This window comes from Tenrec ecaudatus, chromosome 14, assembly GCF_050624435.1.
Source record: "Tenrec ecaudatus isolate mTenEca1 chromosome 14, mTenEca1.hap1, whole genome shotgun sequence".
Classification (NCBI taxonomy): Eukaryota; Metazoa; Chordata; class Mammalia; order Afrosoricida; family Tenrecidae; genus Tenrec; species Tenrec ecaudatus.
In genome coordinates, this window is record NC_134543.1 from 30614978 (window position 1) to 30627033 (window position 12056).

General features: G+C 42.9%; 1 protein-coding gene across 2 annotated transcripts in view; it reads right to left on the reverse strand.

Annotated features, from left to right (window-relative positions):
* Window positions 1-12056, reverse strand: part of PTGR2 (prostaglandin reductase 2) — a 29341-nt gene continuing 17285 nt past the window's right edge. For both annotated transcript variants that reach the window (XM_075531159.1, XM_075531160.1), the window contains exons 6-10: window positions 10366-10575; window positions 8065-8186; window positions 3806-3893; window positions 1674-1713; window positions 1-616 (exon numbers count right to left, since the gene is read on the reverse strand). In XM_075531159.1, the coding sequence (XP_075387274.1) occupies window positions 540-616; window positions 1674-1713; window positions 3806-3893; window positions 8065-8186; window positions 10366-10575 (537 nt within the window). In that variant the 3' untranslated portion in view covers window positions 1-539. The remainder of the gene's footprint in view (window positions 617-1673; window positions 1714-3805; window positions 3894-8064; window positions 8187-10365; window positions 10576-12056) is intronic.

Below are 12056 nucleotides of genomic sequence, written 5' to 3' on the forward strand. Positions count from 1 at the left end.
TTTGTTTACTAATCAGAGGGTAAATCCCATTTAATGGGGAAGTACAAATTATATGATTCAACAGTTGGAAGATACAAGTCTCAAAAAGAAAGGATGATCTTGTTTGGCTATTTTGAAATTCTGCCAAGATTGGCTTCGCCAGGAGGGCTAGGGCTATTCAAATAAGCTCAACACTTATTACTACAAAAATGTCCAATTTTAATATTAGCATTATAGAAAAAGATCTGAACTAAAAAGTTCTATCTTAAGCACTCTATTATTCCAAATTAAAAAAATAATTTCTTTCGTCCCATTTTATAAGATTCATAAAAAGTTGCATCGAACTTATAGTGGCTTTAGGATAGCTAATTAAAAATTTGAAATAGTTTCAGCAGAGAAAAAAAACAACTTAAAGGTTGATTTCAACCCATGTTCCTATAACCTGTGCTACTATTTAAATTCAGAATTATCCACACTAAATTTAAAATGGGGTGTGTTTGGTAACTGTACAAAATGGGGAGAAATCAGTGTGACTTCCTGGATGACTGCTCTTCCAGAGGCTACAACGTGAATTCTTCTGAAATGCAAACTATCTGCTTTCCAGTGTTACCTCCAGTCATCAGAGCCTGGAATGCAGCTAGAAAAGAAAAAAAACAAGGTTATCTGACAAGATCAATGGCCCTTTTCATCAGAAGGCCAGACTAACAAAATACATATAATAGGTTTAAAATAAATGTCTTCAGTGATTTAAATATAAATACTGGTCATTGCCAAGAAGCCTCAAATAAAACACTGACCAAGTTTCAACACAAGCTAATCCAATCAACACCTGAAAACCCTGTTTTCACACCTATGGGAAAGGTCTTTCACATTGAGACTGGGAAGGAAATAAGGACAGGAACAAAATGTCAGCACAAATGTCAAAAATATTAGGAAGCTAATCATAAAGTTTTACTAAGTGAAAGACCTATTTTTTACATCAGACCAATGAATGAAATTTATACTTCTGTTTAGTAAACATCCAAGTGTACTAAAATTTTTTCTAAAGGAGGAAAAAATCAGTTTGACTTAACTTGTTTCACTTGAAATGAAAGAAAACGCTGACATCTGTACCTTATGCAAAAATAAGAAAAATTAAATATTGAAAAAAATTTAAATATCATCTTAGGATGCCTCAAACCAAAATCACTCATTGCTGAGCGTTGATTCTAACGCACATGTCTCCAGAGTAGAACTGTCCTACTGGGTTATCTCAGCTAGCATCTGAGGGAGTCGGACTGCCAGGACTTCCTTCCGAGGTGCCGCAGGGTGGGTTGGAAATGCCCATCTAGGTGAGTTGCCAGTGGCACACTGCCTGTTCCGCTCAGCTCAAGGCCTTCCTGTGATGCATGGAAACCATTCAATCCGGAAAAAGTTTCTCACGGGCTGCAGGCCTCTCACAAATCATACATTCTTTTTTCTTTTTCTCAAAATTATTTATGAATTTTTAGTTTATTTTTTTAACATTTGAAATGTGAGAACAAAATCTCTTAAATACCAGAAAGTTGGAATTCCATGAAGCTTAAGATGCTCATGAAGCCAAATACTTTCTCAGGACAGAAAAGAAGGGATGAAACAAAAACTCCCAAGTGGTGACGTGAAAAAAAAAAAGGGATACTGAGAATATGTTTTAAATAAGTCCATATTAATCTTACCTCCCATGTTTTCCAATCCATGCAGTACAGTTTCTTTGATCTGTAAATCAAAATAGCTAGAGTTAATATTCTTTAGATCTGTTTCTATTTAATAGTTTGCATTTTTTGCAAGAGGTAGCAAAAGTGCTTAGTACTTTCTGTCTAAACATAGAAAAATTATGTCATGCAGGTAGCTCAGGAAAGCTTTTAATAACTTGACTTTAAAAAATAAAATCCTATTTCTCTATTGTAAGAGCTATACAACCTCTTACAAAAAAAGTCCATAAGCACACCTACATCCAATTTTGCATATCCTGTGCATGGTTCAAGAATTTGTGAACCCAAGATTAGTTAACTCCTGGTTTTCAACCAACAACCTATGAGATACAACAGAAAGCCAAGAAGGGCAGGAAAGAAATAGGGTAGCAAAGTGGTAGGGATACAGGGAGGTGTTTACAGCTTACAGTTCTTACAGTACTTGATTCAATGAATTATTACAAATTTTTGTTTACTTTTTATTGATTGGTTTTTATGTATATATTTTTAATCATTTTATTGGGGGCTTGTACAACTCATCACAATCCATACATATATCCACTGTGTCAAGCACATTTGTGCATTTGTTGAAAATAATTTGCGTTCTACTTGAGCCCTTGGTATCAGCTCCTCATTAACCCTTGATAAATTATAAATTATTTTTTCATGTCTTACACTGTCTGATGTTGCCCTTCACCCACTTTTCTGTTGTCTGTCCCCTAGAGAGGGGGTTATATGCAATTCTCCCTTTCTCCCCCACCTTCCCCTTACCCTCCTGGTATCACTATCTCATTGGTCTTGAGGGGTTCATCTGTCCTGGATGCCCTGTGTTTCCAGCTCTTATCTGTACCAGTGTACATCCTCTGGTCTAGCCAGATTTGTAAGGTAGAATTGGGATCATGGTGGGGGAGGGGAAGCATTAAACTAAAGGAAAGTCATATATTTCATCATTGCTGCACTGCACCCTGACGGCTTGTCTCCTCCCCCAGACCCTTCTTTAAGAGGATGTCCACTTGCCTACAGATGGGCTTTGGGTCTCCACTCCACACTTCCCCTCATTCACAATGATATTTTTCGTTTTGGGTCTTTGATGCCTGATACCTGATCGTATAGACACCTCATAATCACACAGGCTGGTGTGCTTCTTCCATATGGACTCTGTTGCTTCTGAGCTAGATGGCCCCTTGTTTACCTTCAAGCCTTTAAGACCCCAGATACTATATCTTTTGATAGCTGGCCACCCTCAGCTTTCTTCACATTTGCTTATGCACCTACTTGTTTTCAGCGATCATGTTGGAGAGGTGAGCATCATGGAATGCCAGGTTAATAAAACAAAGTGTTCTTGCATTGAGGGAGTACTTCAGTAGAGGGCCAATGTCCATCTGTTATCTTAATACTCAACCTATAAATATATGTGCATAGATCTATTTCCCCATCATCACATATAAATATATTTATTTATGTACATGCCTGTATTTAGACCTCTATTTGCCTCCTAGTTCTTTCCTCATTTTTTTACTTTCTTCTTCTCCCATTATCATGCTCAGCCTTCATTTGGGTTTCAACAATTCCTCTTGGTTACATTGCCCTTGATCAAGCTCTACCAGGCCTCCTACACCCTCTTTGCCATCGATTTTAGATCACTTGTTTTTCCCGAATTATAATCTTTATAATTTAAAAAAAACCCATAGATTTCTTAATATCTATGAAAAGCTCAGTAAAATTTTAGATAATGGGAATAATTAGGGTTTCTCAGGAGGTTATAATCTCGGGAGAGAAAGGCACTTTATAACGTTATAGTGGAACTCTAGAGAGTTGGAACTCAATGGAAGTACTTTGCTATTCTGTCTTGTGAGTATCCAACCTTGGGCAAGGTGCAGTCTGAACATTTTGCTATCGCTTATTTTAGGAGAGAATGTTTGTGTTTTCCTTTTCTGGCAGGTTTCCATCTTACATAGGGGTTCTTGCTTTCATAGGTTTTACTGTCATGTTCAATAACATTTTTACTTGAAGTTTCATTATAAAATTAGTATGTTTGCTCTAATAAATTCAAATTATACAAAATATATCAAATAGTTGGAAGCATTATATTGATAAAGAATAGAAGCAAATTATACCTTTATTTTGCCTTCTTTAAACCATTGGCTTAGTTGCAGAATGCCAGGCTCAAACCTGTCCTTGTAGTTTAACACCATAAATCTTTCCCTGTAGTGGGAACAAGGAGAACAAGGAGGGAATGAAAGAGTTCGTGAGCTAATCATTCTAGAACTCTACTATCTGTTTACCCTTCAAACCTTAGCACTGACACTAAATCTGATTACATGTAGTTTGAGGTGTAGTGACAGGTGTAAGTATAGTGGACTTGCAGTGGTTTTTGTCTACCTGAGAGCAACAGCGTCTTGAATTTCCTCTGTGGGTAACACCCTCTCCCCACCTGAATATGACCTAAGGCAGGCCAGGGAGAGTCAATGCACTTAGGCCTTAGGATTGACACCACAAGTAAAGCTGCTCTCTTTGCACAGGTGGCTAACCTGGGAAACTGAAGAATTAAGAGCACCGGTTCCCAAACCGATTTGGCCTACCATCCCCAATTTACTTGACCTACTATTCCATTTCCAGGAGGAAAAAAAATTACTCAGCGCCCCTCGGGCAATGGAAATTTTTGTATAAAAGTCCATAATCCAGGAGAAAGTGCAGGCATCTGCTTTTGCAGCCACCCTAGATTGTTCCAACACTGGCTCCCCCCATCCTCTTCCCATACATGGATTAGAGTTACCAGCCATCCTCTTGGTCTAGAGAAGCAGTTCTCAACCTGGGGTCTGCGACCCCTTTGGGGGTTGAACGGCCCTTTCACAGGGGTCGCCTAATACATCCTGCATATCAGATATTTACATTACAATTCATAACAGTAGCAAAATTACAGTGATGAAGTAGCAACAAAAACAATTTTATGGTTGGGGTCACCACAACAGGAGGAACCTATATTAATGGGTCACGGCATGAGGAAGGTTGAGAACCACTGGGCTAGAGCCTATGGAAAACCAAAGACAGCAGAGCCCAGAGGCAAAGAAAAATAGGCCTGCTGTCACTGCACGGCCTGGAGCCCTACAGCCAGGTCTGGACTGGTGAATGTATCAGAACTACCTGAATGATGGGTACACAGTCATCGGTCTGACACCCATATCAGCTAGTACAGTTCCTTTGCAGCTAAGCCAGTGTACACTGAGTTTCTCACACAATCAAGAGTATTCTGGCAGATGGAACAACATCATGCTTTTCTTTTTTAAGGTTTCTGCTAGAGCAAGTTAACCAAAACCTAAATATTGAAGTGGCTTTGTAAGGCTTCTCTAGTGGGTAAGACCTCGGTTCTTGGCTTCGCACAATGAAAGAATTCATGCGGAAGCTGTTTTGCAATCAAAGTGGGTTTTTATGGATGGTGAAGTTTCAGATTTTACTGTCTCAAAAGGATACACGCTATTTCAGGGAAGTGTGCCAAGCTGCACAGAAGCTGGAAGCTGAGCTGGGGCTCACAAATGGACATGAGCAGCCTCGTGGAACAATGCACCCACATGTGCAGAACTGAGGCCGGCATGAGCAGGGACAGGAGTCAGAGAGAGACCTGAGCAGGGGCAGAGCAGGCACATGTGGGGCCCAAAGCAGGTCCTGAGGGGCCATGCCCAGGCATGTACACCTCACCCTCTGACATTGCCTCCAAACAGAAGTTGGGTAAAGGAGACTGGCCTTTCCACAGTGAGGTTATTTCCTGGCCAGGAAGGTGTGGTTGAAGGTATTGGTTGACCCTGTTGGCTGGGTTAAGCCCACCTGGGTGAGGACATGAGCCTAGGCCCAGTTTGGACCACCCCCTATTGGCTGGGTTAAGCCCACCTGGGTGAGGACATGAGCCTAGGCCCAGTTTGAACCACCCCCTATTGGCTGGGTTAAGCCCACCTGGGTGAGGACATGAGCCTAGGCCCAGTTTGGACCACCCCCTATTGGCTGGGTTAAGCCCACCTGGGTGAGGACATGAGCCTAGGCCCAGTTTGGACCACCCCCTATTGGCTGGGTTAAGCCCACCTGGGTGAGGACATGAGCCTAGGCCCAGTTTGGACCACCCCCTATTGGCTGGGTTAAGCCCACCTGGGTGAGGACATGAGCCTAGGCCCAGTTTGGACCACCCCCTATTGGCTGGGTTAAGCCCACCTGGGTGAGGACATGAGCCTAGGCCCAGTTTGGACCACCCCCTATTGGCTGGGTTAAGCCCACCTGGGTGAGGACATGAGCCTAGGCCCAGTTTGGACCACCCCCTATTGGCTGGGTTAAGCCCACCTGGGTGAGGACATGAGCCTAGGCCCAGTTTGGACCACCCCCTATTGGCTGGGTTAAGCCCACCTGGGTGAGGACATGAGCCTAGGCCTAGTTTAGACCACCCCCTATTGGCTGGGTTAAGCCCACCTGGGTGAGGACATGAGCCTAGGCCTAGTTTAGACTACCCCCTATTGGCTGGGTTAAGCCCACCTGGGTGAGGACATGAGCCTAGGCCTAGTTTAGACCACCCCCTATTGGCTGGGTTAAGCCCAGCTGGGTAGGACATGAGCCTAGGTCTAGTTTAGACCACCCAGATGTACCTCCCACTTGGCTGGGGACTTTGAGTCTGAACATGCTCAGTTAGGGGTCTTCATAGGCATCTAATGCTGGCCTGATTTCTATACAACCTCCTCTATGGGGCCTTTGCAGGCACGGGAGGGATAACCCTCTCCCTGAATCTGGCTACCTAACTAACAGCTTTAAAATCTGCATTTTAAAAAAAAAAAAAAAAAAAAAAAAAATCTGCATTTTTAGGCAAATACATAAAGACCAAAGTTTATATCTGCAATGGGCAGGAGGGAACAATGGGGAGTTTCTGCTAAGGAGTACTGAATTTCTGTTTAGGGTGATGGGAGTTAGACAGCAACTGGTCGGGCAGGCAAGTGGAACAATACCCTGACTACGGTGTACAACAACCCCCAATGATGACCTTTCAATCTCTGACACAGGTGGCTGGCAGGTACAGATACGATTGTTACTATTCACACCTTGCAAAACAGCCAAACCACAATGGAAACTTCCCCAAATGGCTTTGACCTCAGGCCAGACGGGTGCTATAAACTCTTCCCCCTCCCTCCCAGGCAGCACAACCTGTGAACCTCGCCCGGAGCTCTGAAATAAAAGTTTAAAACTTTCTGTCTTTACCCTTTTTCTTTCTCTCCATTACCAAATTACTTTTCATTTGGTGCTGAAACTCAGGAAGAGTAGAGACGTTCTGAAACGCCCTGTCTACCCTTAAGTGGGTGCTGTGCTGTCTCTCTCCTCCACTTCTGCTGCCATCGGCCACGTCTCGAGAAAGTACCCGACCAAATCCTGTCTTTGCTGTTTCAGCCACAGTCCCTTACTGTGGGGTCCTTCCTCCAGGAGCTCAGTCCATTAAAACCGTGAGCTTCTGTCAGAGTCTCTCCATTCATTCCAAAGGACAGCTATTTGGGACACCTGGGTCTCTCTGTACCTTTTTCCAGGGACCTGGAAGCTCAGTGCTGGGCTTCTCCCTCTATACCAAAGACCCAGCGGGATACTGGATGCCAGCTCTCTAGCTCAGTCTCTCACAGTATAGTATGGGAAACAAAAATTCCAAGCCCGACCCTTCCACAGCCTTGGGGTGTCTCCTAGCTAACCTTTCAATCCTCGACTTAACGTCAGACCTTTGGCCCAAATGCCTTGTTTTCTACTACAATTTTGCCTGGCCCCAATACAAACCAGACAATATGTCCTGCTGGCCAGAAAACGGTATTTTTGATTTCAACATCTTGACTGATCTAACTTTTGCCAGCAAACTGGAAAATGGCCTGAGGTCCCCTATTATATCCACGCTTTCTTGCTTCTGTGCTCCGTCCCTCTCTCTGCACACCTGTCACCCTGCTCAGGTTCTCTTAGCCCAACACTCTCCTAATCAGAAACACTCGCCAGCTCAGACAGATCCACTGCGCCCAATCAGGTCCCTGACAATTTTACTCACCCTTCATCTTTTTCTGAACCCTGACTCCTTGTCCGTGCCCCTAGTAAGGCCTCCATATCCTGAACACCCCTCAGCTACCCCAACTCCCAACCACCCTCAGCTACTTCTTCCACTCCAACCCCTAAGCCCTCTCCTTTGTCTTCCCGTTAGTCATCACCCATCACAAATATTTTATTATAGTTATTTCATAATAAAATGCTTTAGATGTATTATCTTCAAGTTTTATTTGAGGAAACAAAATTCTATATGAATGCCAGTACACTTCATACACATCTCTGATACCTAAATCCTCTCAACACCAGGTAATAAGGGCAAAGGGATAGACCCCACCTTGTGATGTTGTTTTCTTTACGGATTGCTTCTACATCAGGGGCCAGTGGGGGAGGATAAGGCACATCCTTGTTGTACTGGGAAATTTGACCACACAGGATGATGTGGCTGTTCTGATTCATCTGTTCAAAGAAATTAGATGTTTATACTTAACATACATGCCTTCCTAAGTTTATGGATTTCATAGCTGCATCAATGAAAGCTTCCCGACTATTATAGTTAATCCCTTAGTGCCAATAAACTGATGTTTTGAAAATTTACCGATTATTTGTAGTGAGCAGTTTTAATGCATCTAAATTCACTTTAAAGCAACATGAGGTAAATACTTCTAAGAGTCTAGTAATCAGCAAAAGAATTACATTGTTGCCTTGCTTGTTGTTGCTTTTGTTAGTAGTTGCAGGATATTTCTTCAGATGTAAAGGACTATGTAATGTTAATAAGTAAGGCTGATTCTCTAGAGCAGTTAGTAAATATACTAGAAGAATGGCTGCAATTTATGAAAATCCATTCCCTATAGGAGCCTGGGGAGCACCAAGGTTAAGCATTCAGATGCTAATTGAAAGGTTGGCAGTTTGAACCTACCTAGATCCGCTTCCATCAAGATAACAGTCTAAGAAAGCTCTTTGGGCAGTTCTACCTTCCTACAGGATGGCTATGCATGGGCACACCGCCTCAAGGGCACAAAACGACAACCAGTGATCTCGAGCCATGGCTTATGAGGTTTAGGGTGAGTAAGGCTTGCTGAGTCAGACCATCACTTGAACAAGACAAATGTCGTTTTTCACAAAAAAAAACTGTAGGTGAAACACCTAAGATAGCAAAGAACTGAAATGGATACAGTGCAACTCTGCCAGCAAATGGGGGTTGCCTCAAGAAAACTGTTAGGGTTGGGCTCCTGGCCTGGAAGGGTGGTACAACTACCTACCTTGGTGGGCGGTACACCTGGATTGGCCCATCTAAGCCAGGTGAATTTGACTCAGCCAGTGGGGTCTGTGGGGAGAGGTCAGCCACTTACAGACATCCTCCCCGAGGGTAGTTAGTCACCAGACTACAGGGTAGGCCTCTAGGGCAGTTAGTCACCAGACTATGTGGCAGGCCTCACTCCCTGCTACTGGGGACAATAAACTATTCCTCCTTGAGGCCTGAGACCAAGCATTCTCACCCTACCAATAATGATCTCTATCAGATGAGTCAGGGAACAGGCCAAACTGACTCTGTGACATCCAAAGTTAAGGTATCCGCCCACCTTATCACATGTATACCCCCAAGTCCTCCTCTTACTGTTGCATGAATGTCCCTAGACCACCCCCTCTCATTACTGTGTTACCTATGGCACAACCCCTCCCTGTGATGTATGTCCTCACCTGTAATTAGGGGGTTTGCACGTCCCCGGAGAATATAAAAAGCCTGGGCTAACATTAAAGAGGGACTCTCTCCCTCCACGTGGACCATCGAGTGGGGCTGAGGTGAGCATACTACCATGAATTGTATATGACTCCATTTATTTCAGTACTTCTATCTCTCATGCTCTCTATAACTTTACTATGATCTTTACTTATTATCGCTGTACAATTGCGCCTACCGGACCCATAATGATGTGTTAGGGGTTGGCTTTCCCTGACAGGGGTCGACCACGCCTCCAGGTGGGGGTGAAAGAGGGGGGGAGCTGAAAAGCCAGAAGTTTGTTCTGGTGTTTGCTGCTCTTCTAGCGGCTGGGCCATGATCCCACACATTTGTGCCACTTTTAACCTTTATAAAACTCACTTGGAGCGGGAGGGGGAAGCGGGGAGGGAGGGAAAAATGAGGACCTGATGCCGGGGGCTTAGGTGGAGAGCAAATGTTCTGAGAATAATGAGGGCAACGAATGTACAAATGTGCTTTACACAATTGATGTTTGTATGGATTGTGATTTTAAAAAACCCAAAACTTGGAGCACAAACCAGGCGTTGATGTGAATTCTTTTCTCTCTCAAAGGCAAGGACTGAGGTAGATCTCTCCCATAGAGATCTAACAAAATCTCTTGGATTACTTAATTACAGGGCTGATCGTTACATTATTTGTCACCTATGTTTTTCCAGTTTTGTTTTTTTCTCTTTCAGTTCCAGGTAAGGGCTAATCACAATTGGCAAATGGTTTCTTTCTTATATATATATATATATATATATATATATATATATATATATATATATATATATATACACACACACATATATATACACACACACACATACATATATATCACAATAAAAAACAAGGTTACAACAAATAAAATGCAGTATTTAAATTTATAAAATAAACAACCTGACGTATCACTGTTTCAGTGATGTCGCCCCCAACGTTGTCAAAGTAGACATCCACTCCAGCTGGGCACAGCTCCCGTAGTTTTTCTGCCACGTTCCCCTTTTTATAATTAATTGCTCCATCAAAGCCCAGTTCTGAGGTCAAAAAGAGGCACTTCTCAGGTGTCCCGCAAATTCCCACTACTCTGGAACAGCCCAGCAAATGGCCAATCTAAAGGGACAATGTTGAAAAGTAAATGTATCATTTTAATCTAAAAATGAGAAAACATAAACCAGTGCAGAGTTGAGTGTCACTCCATAATTTACATTAGATAACACTATTTTTTTTGCTAAAAGTAATCTGATCTCAAATAACTAAGGGTGGGGGAAAGGGTCAATTAATAGAATAAAATTAAATAAGGTTTGAATGCTAAAATTTTTTAAGCTATTATTATACAGCAATGTACTTAAAAGGCTATCAAAATACTAATTTCTAAAATCCAATGAGTATTTCCTGAACTAACTACAAGCTTTTCTCTTGTGAACTGTTTTATTCTGTTCTTTGTCAGTGGTTTGTTTTTGTTGTTTTGTTGTCTGGTTATATACTGTTGCTTTGTTTTCCTCTGTCTAGTTTTCGTGCATGTTAGTGACTCCACAGGTCTGTCTGAATAGGACAGGCTGGATGAACTATCTGGAGGAAAAACAATGGGACCGACAGTTCTGGGGGGACTTGGGGTGGGGGGGTAGGGGGGGTAAGGAAGTGGTGTTAACAAACCCAGGGACAAGGGAAAAACATGGGACCCCAAATGGTAGAGAAGGGGGAGTGGCAGGCCTGGTGGGAAATGATCAAGGGTAAGGTTGCTTAGAGAAGAGGTATATTCTAGCCCAGGTGGCGATGAAGCATGGTAGTAGGGCAGGAGGAAAGTCAAGGGAGATGGAGGAAAGAGCTAGGAGTCAAAGGGCATTCATGGAGGTCTAGACAAAGACATGTACATGCAAATATATATAGGAGGATGGGGAAATAGATCTATGTGTCTATATTTATAGGTCAAGTATTAAGGTGGCGGAAGGACCTTAGGCCTCTACTCAAACACTCCCTCAATGCATGAATACCTTCTTTTATTAAATTGGAACTCTATGATGCTCACTCTCCCGACACAACGGCTGGAGCCAAAGTGGGTGAACAAGTAAATGTGGTGAAGAAAGCTGATGGTGCCCGGCTATCAAAAGAGATAGTGTCTGGGGTCTTAAAGGCTTGAAGGTGAACAAGCAGCCATCTAGCTCAGAAGCAAATAAGCCCACATGGAAGAAGCACACCGGCCAGTGCGATCACGAGGTGCCCAAGGGACCAGGTATAAGGCATCATGCAAAAAAAAAAAAAAAGATATAAGTGTGTGTATGTATGTGTATATATGTGTATATGTATATATGTATGTATATATATGTATATATATATCATATTAAATGAAGGGGGAAGTGCAGAGTGGAGACCCAAGGCCCAAGTGTCGACCAATGGAGATCCCCTCATAGAGGGGTTTAGGAGAGGAGATGGGTTAATTAGGGTGTGAGGTAGTATCGATGAAGAACACAGCTTTCCCCCGGATCCTGGATGCTTCCTCCCCCCAACTACCATGATCCAAATTCTACCTTGCAGGGCTGGATAGGACAGAGGCTGTACACTGGTGCATATGAGGGTTGGAGGTACAGGGAATC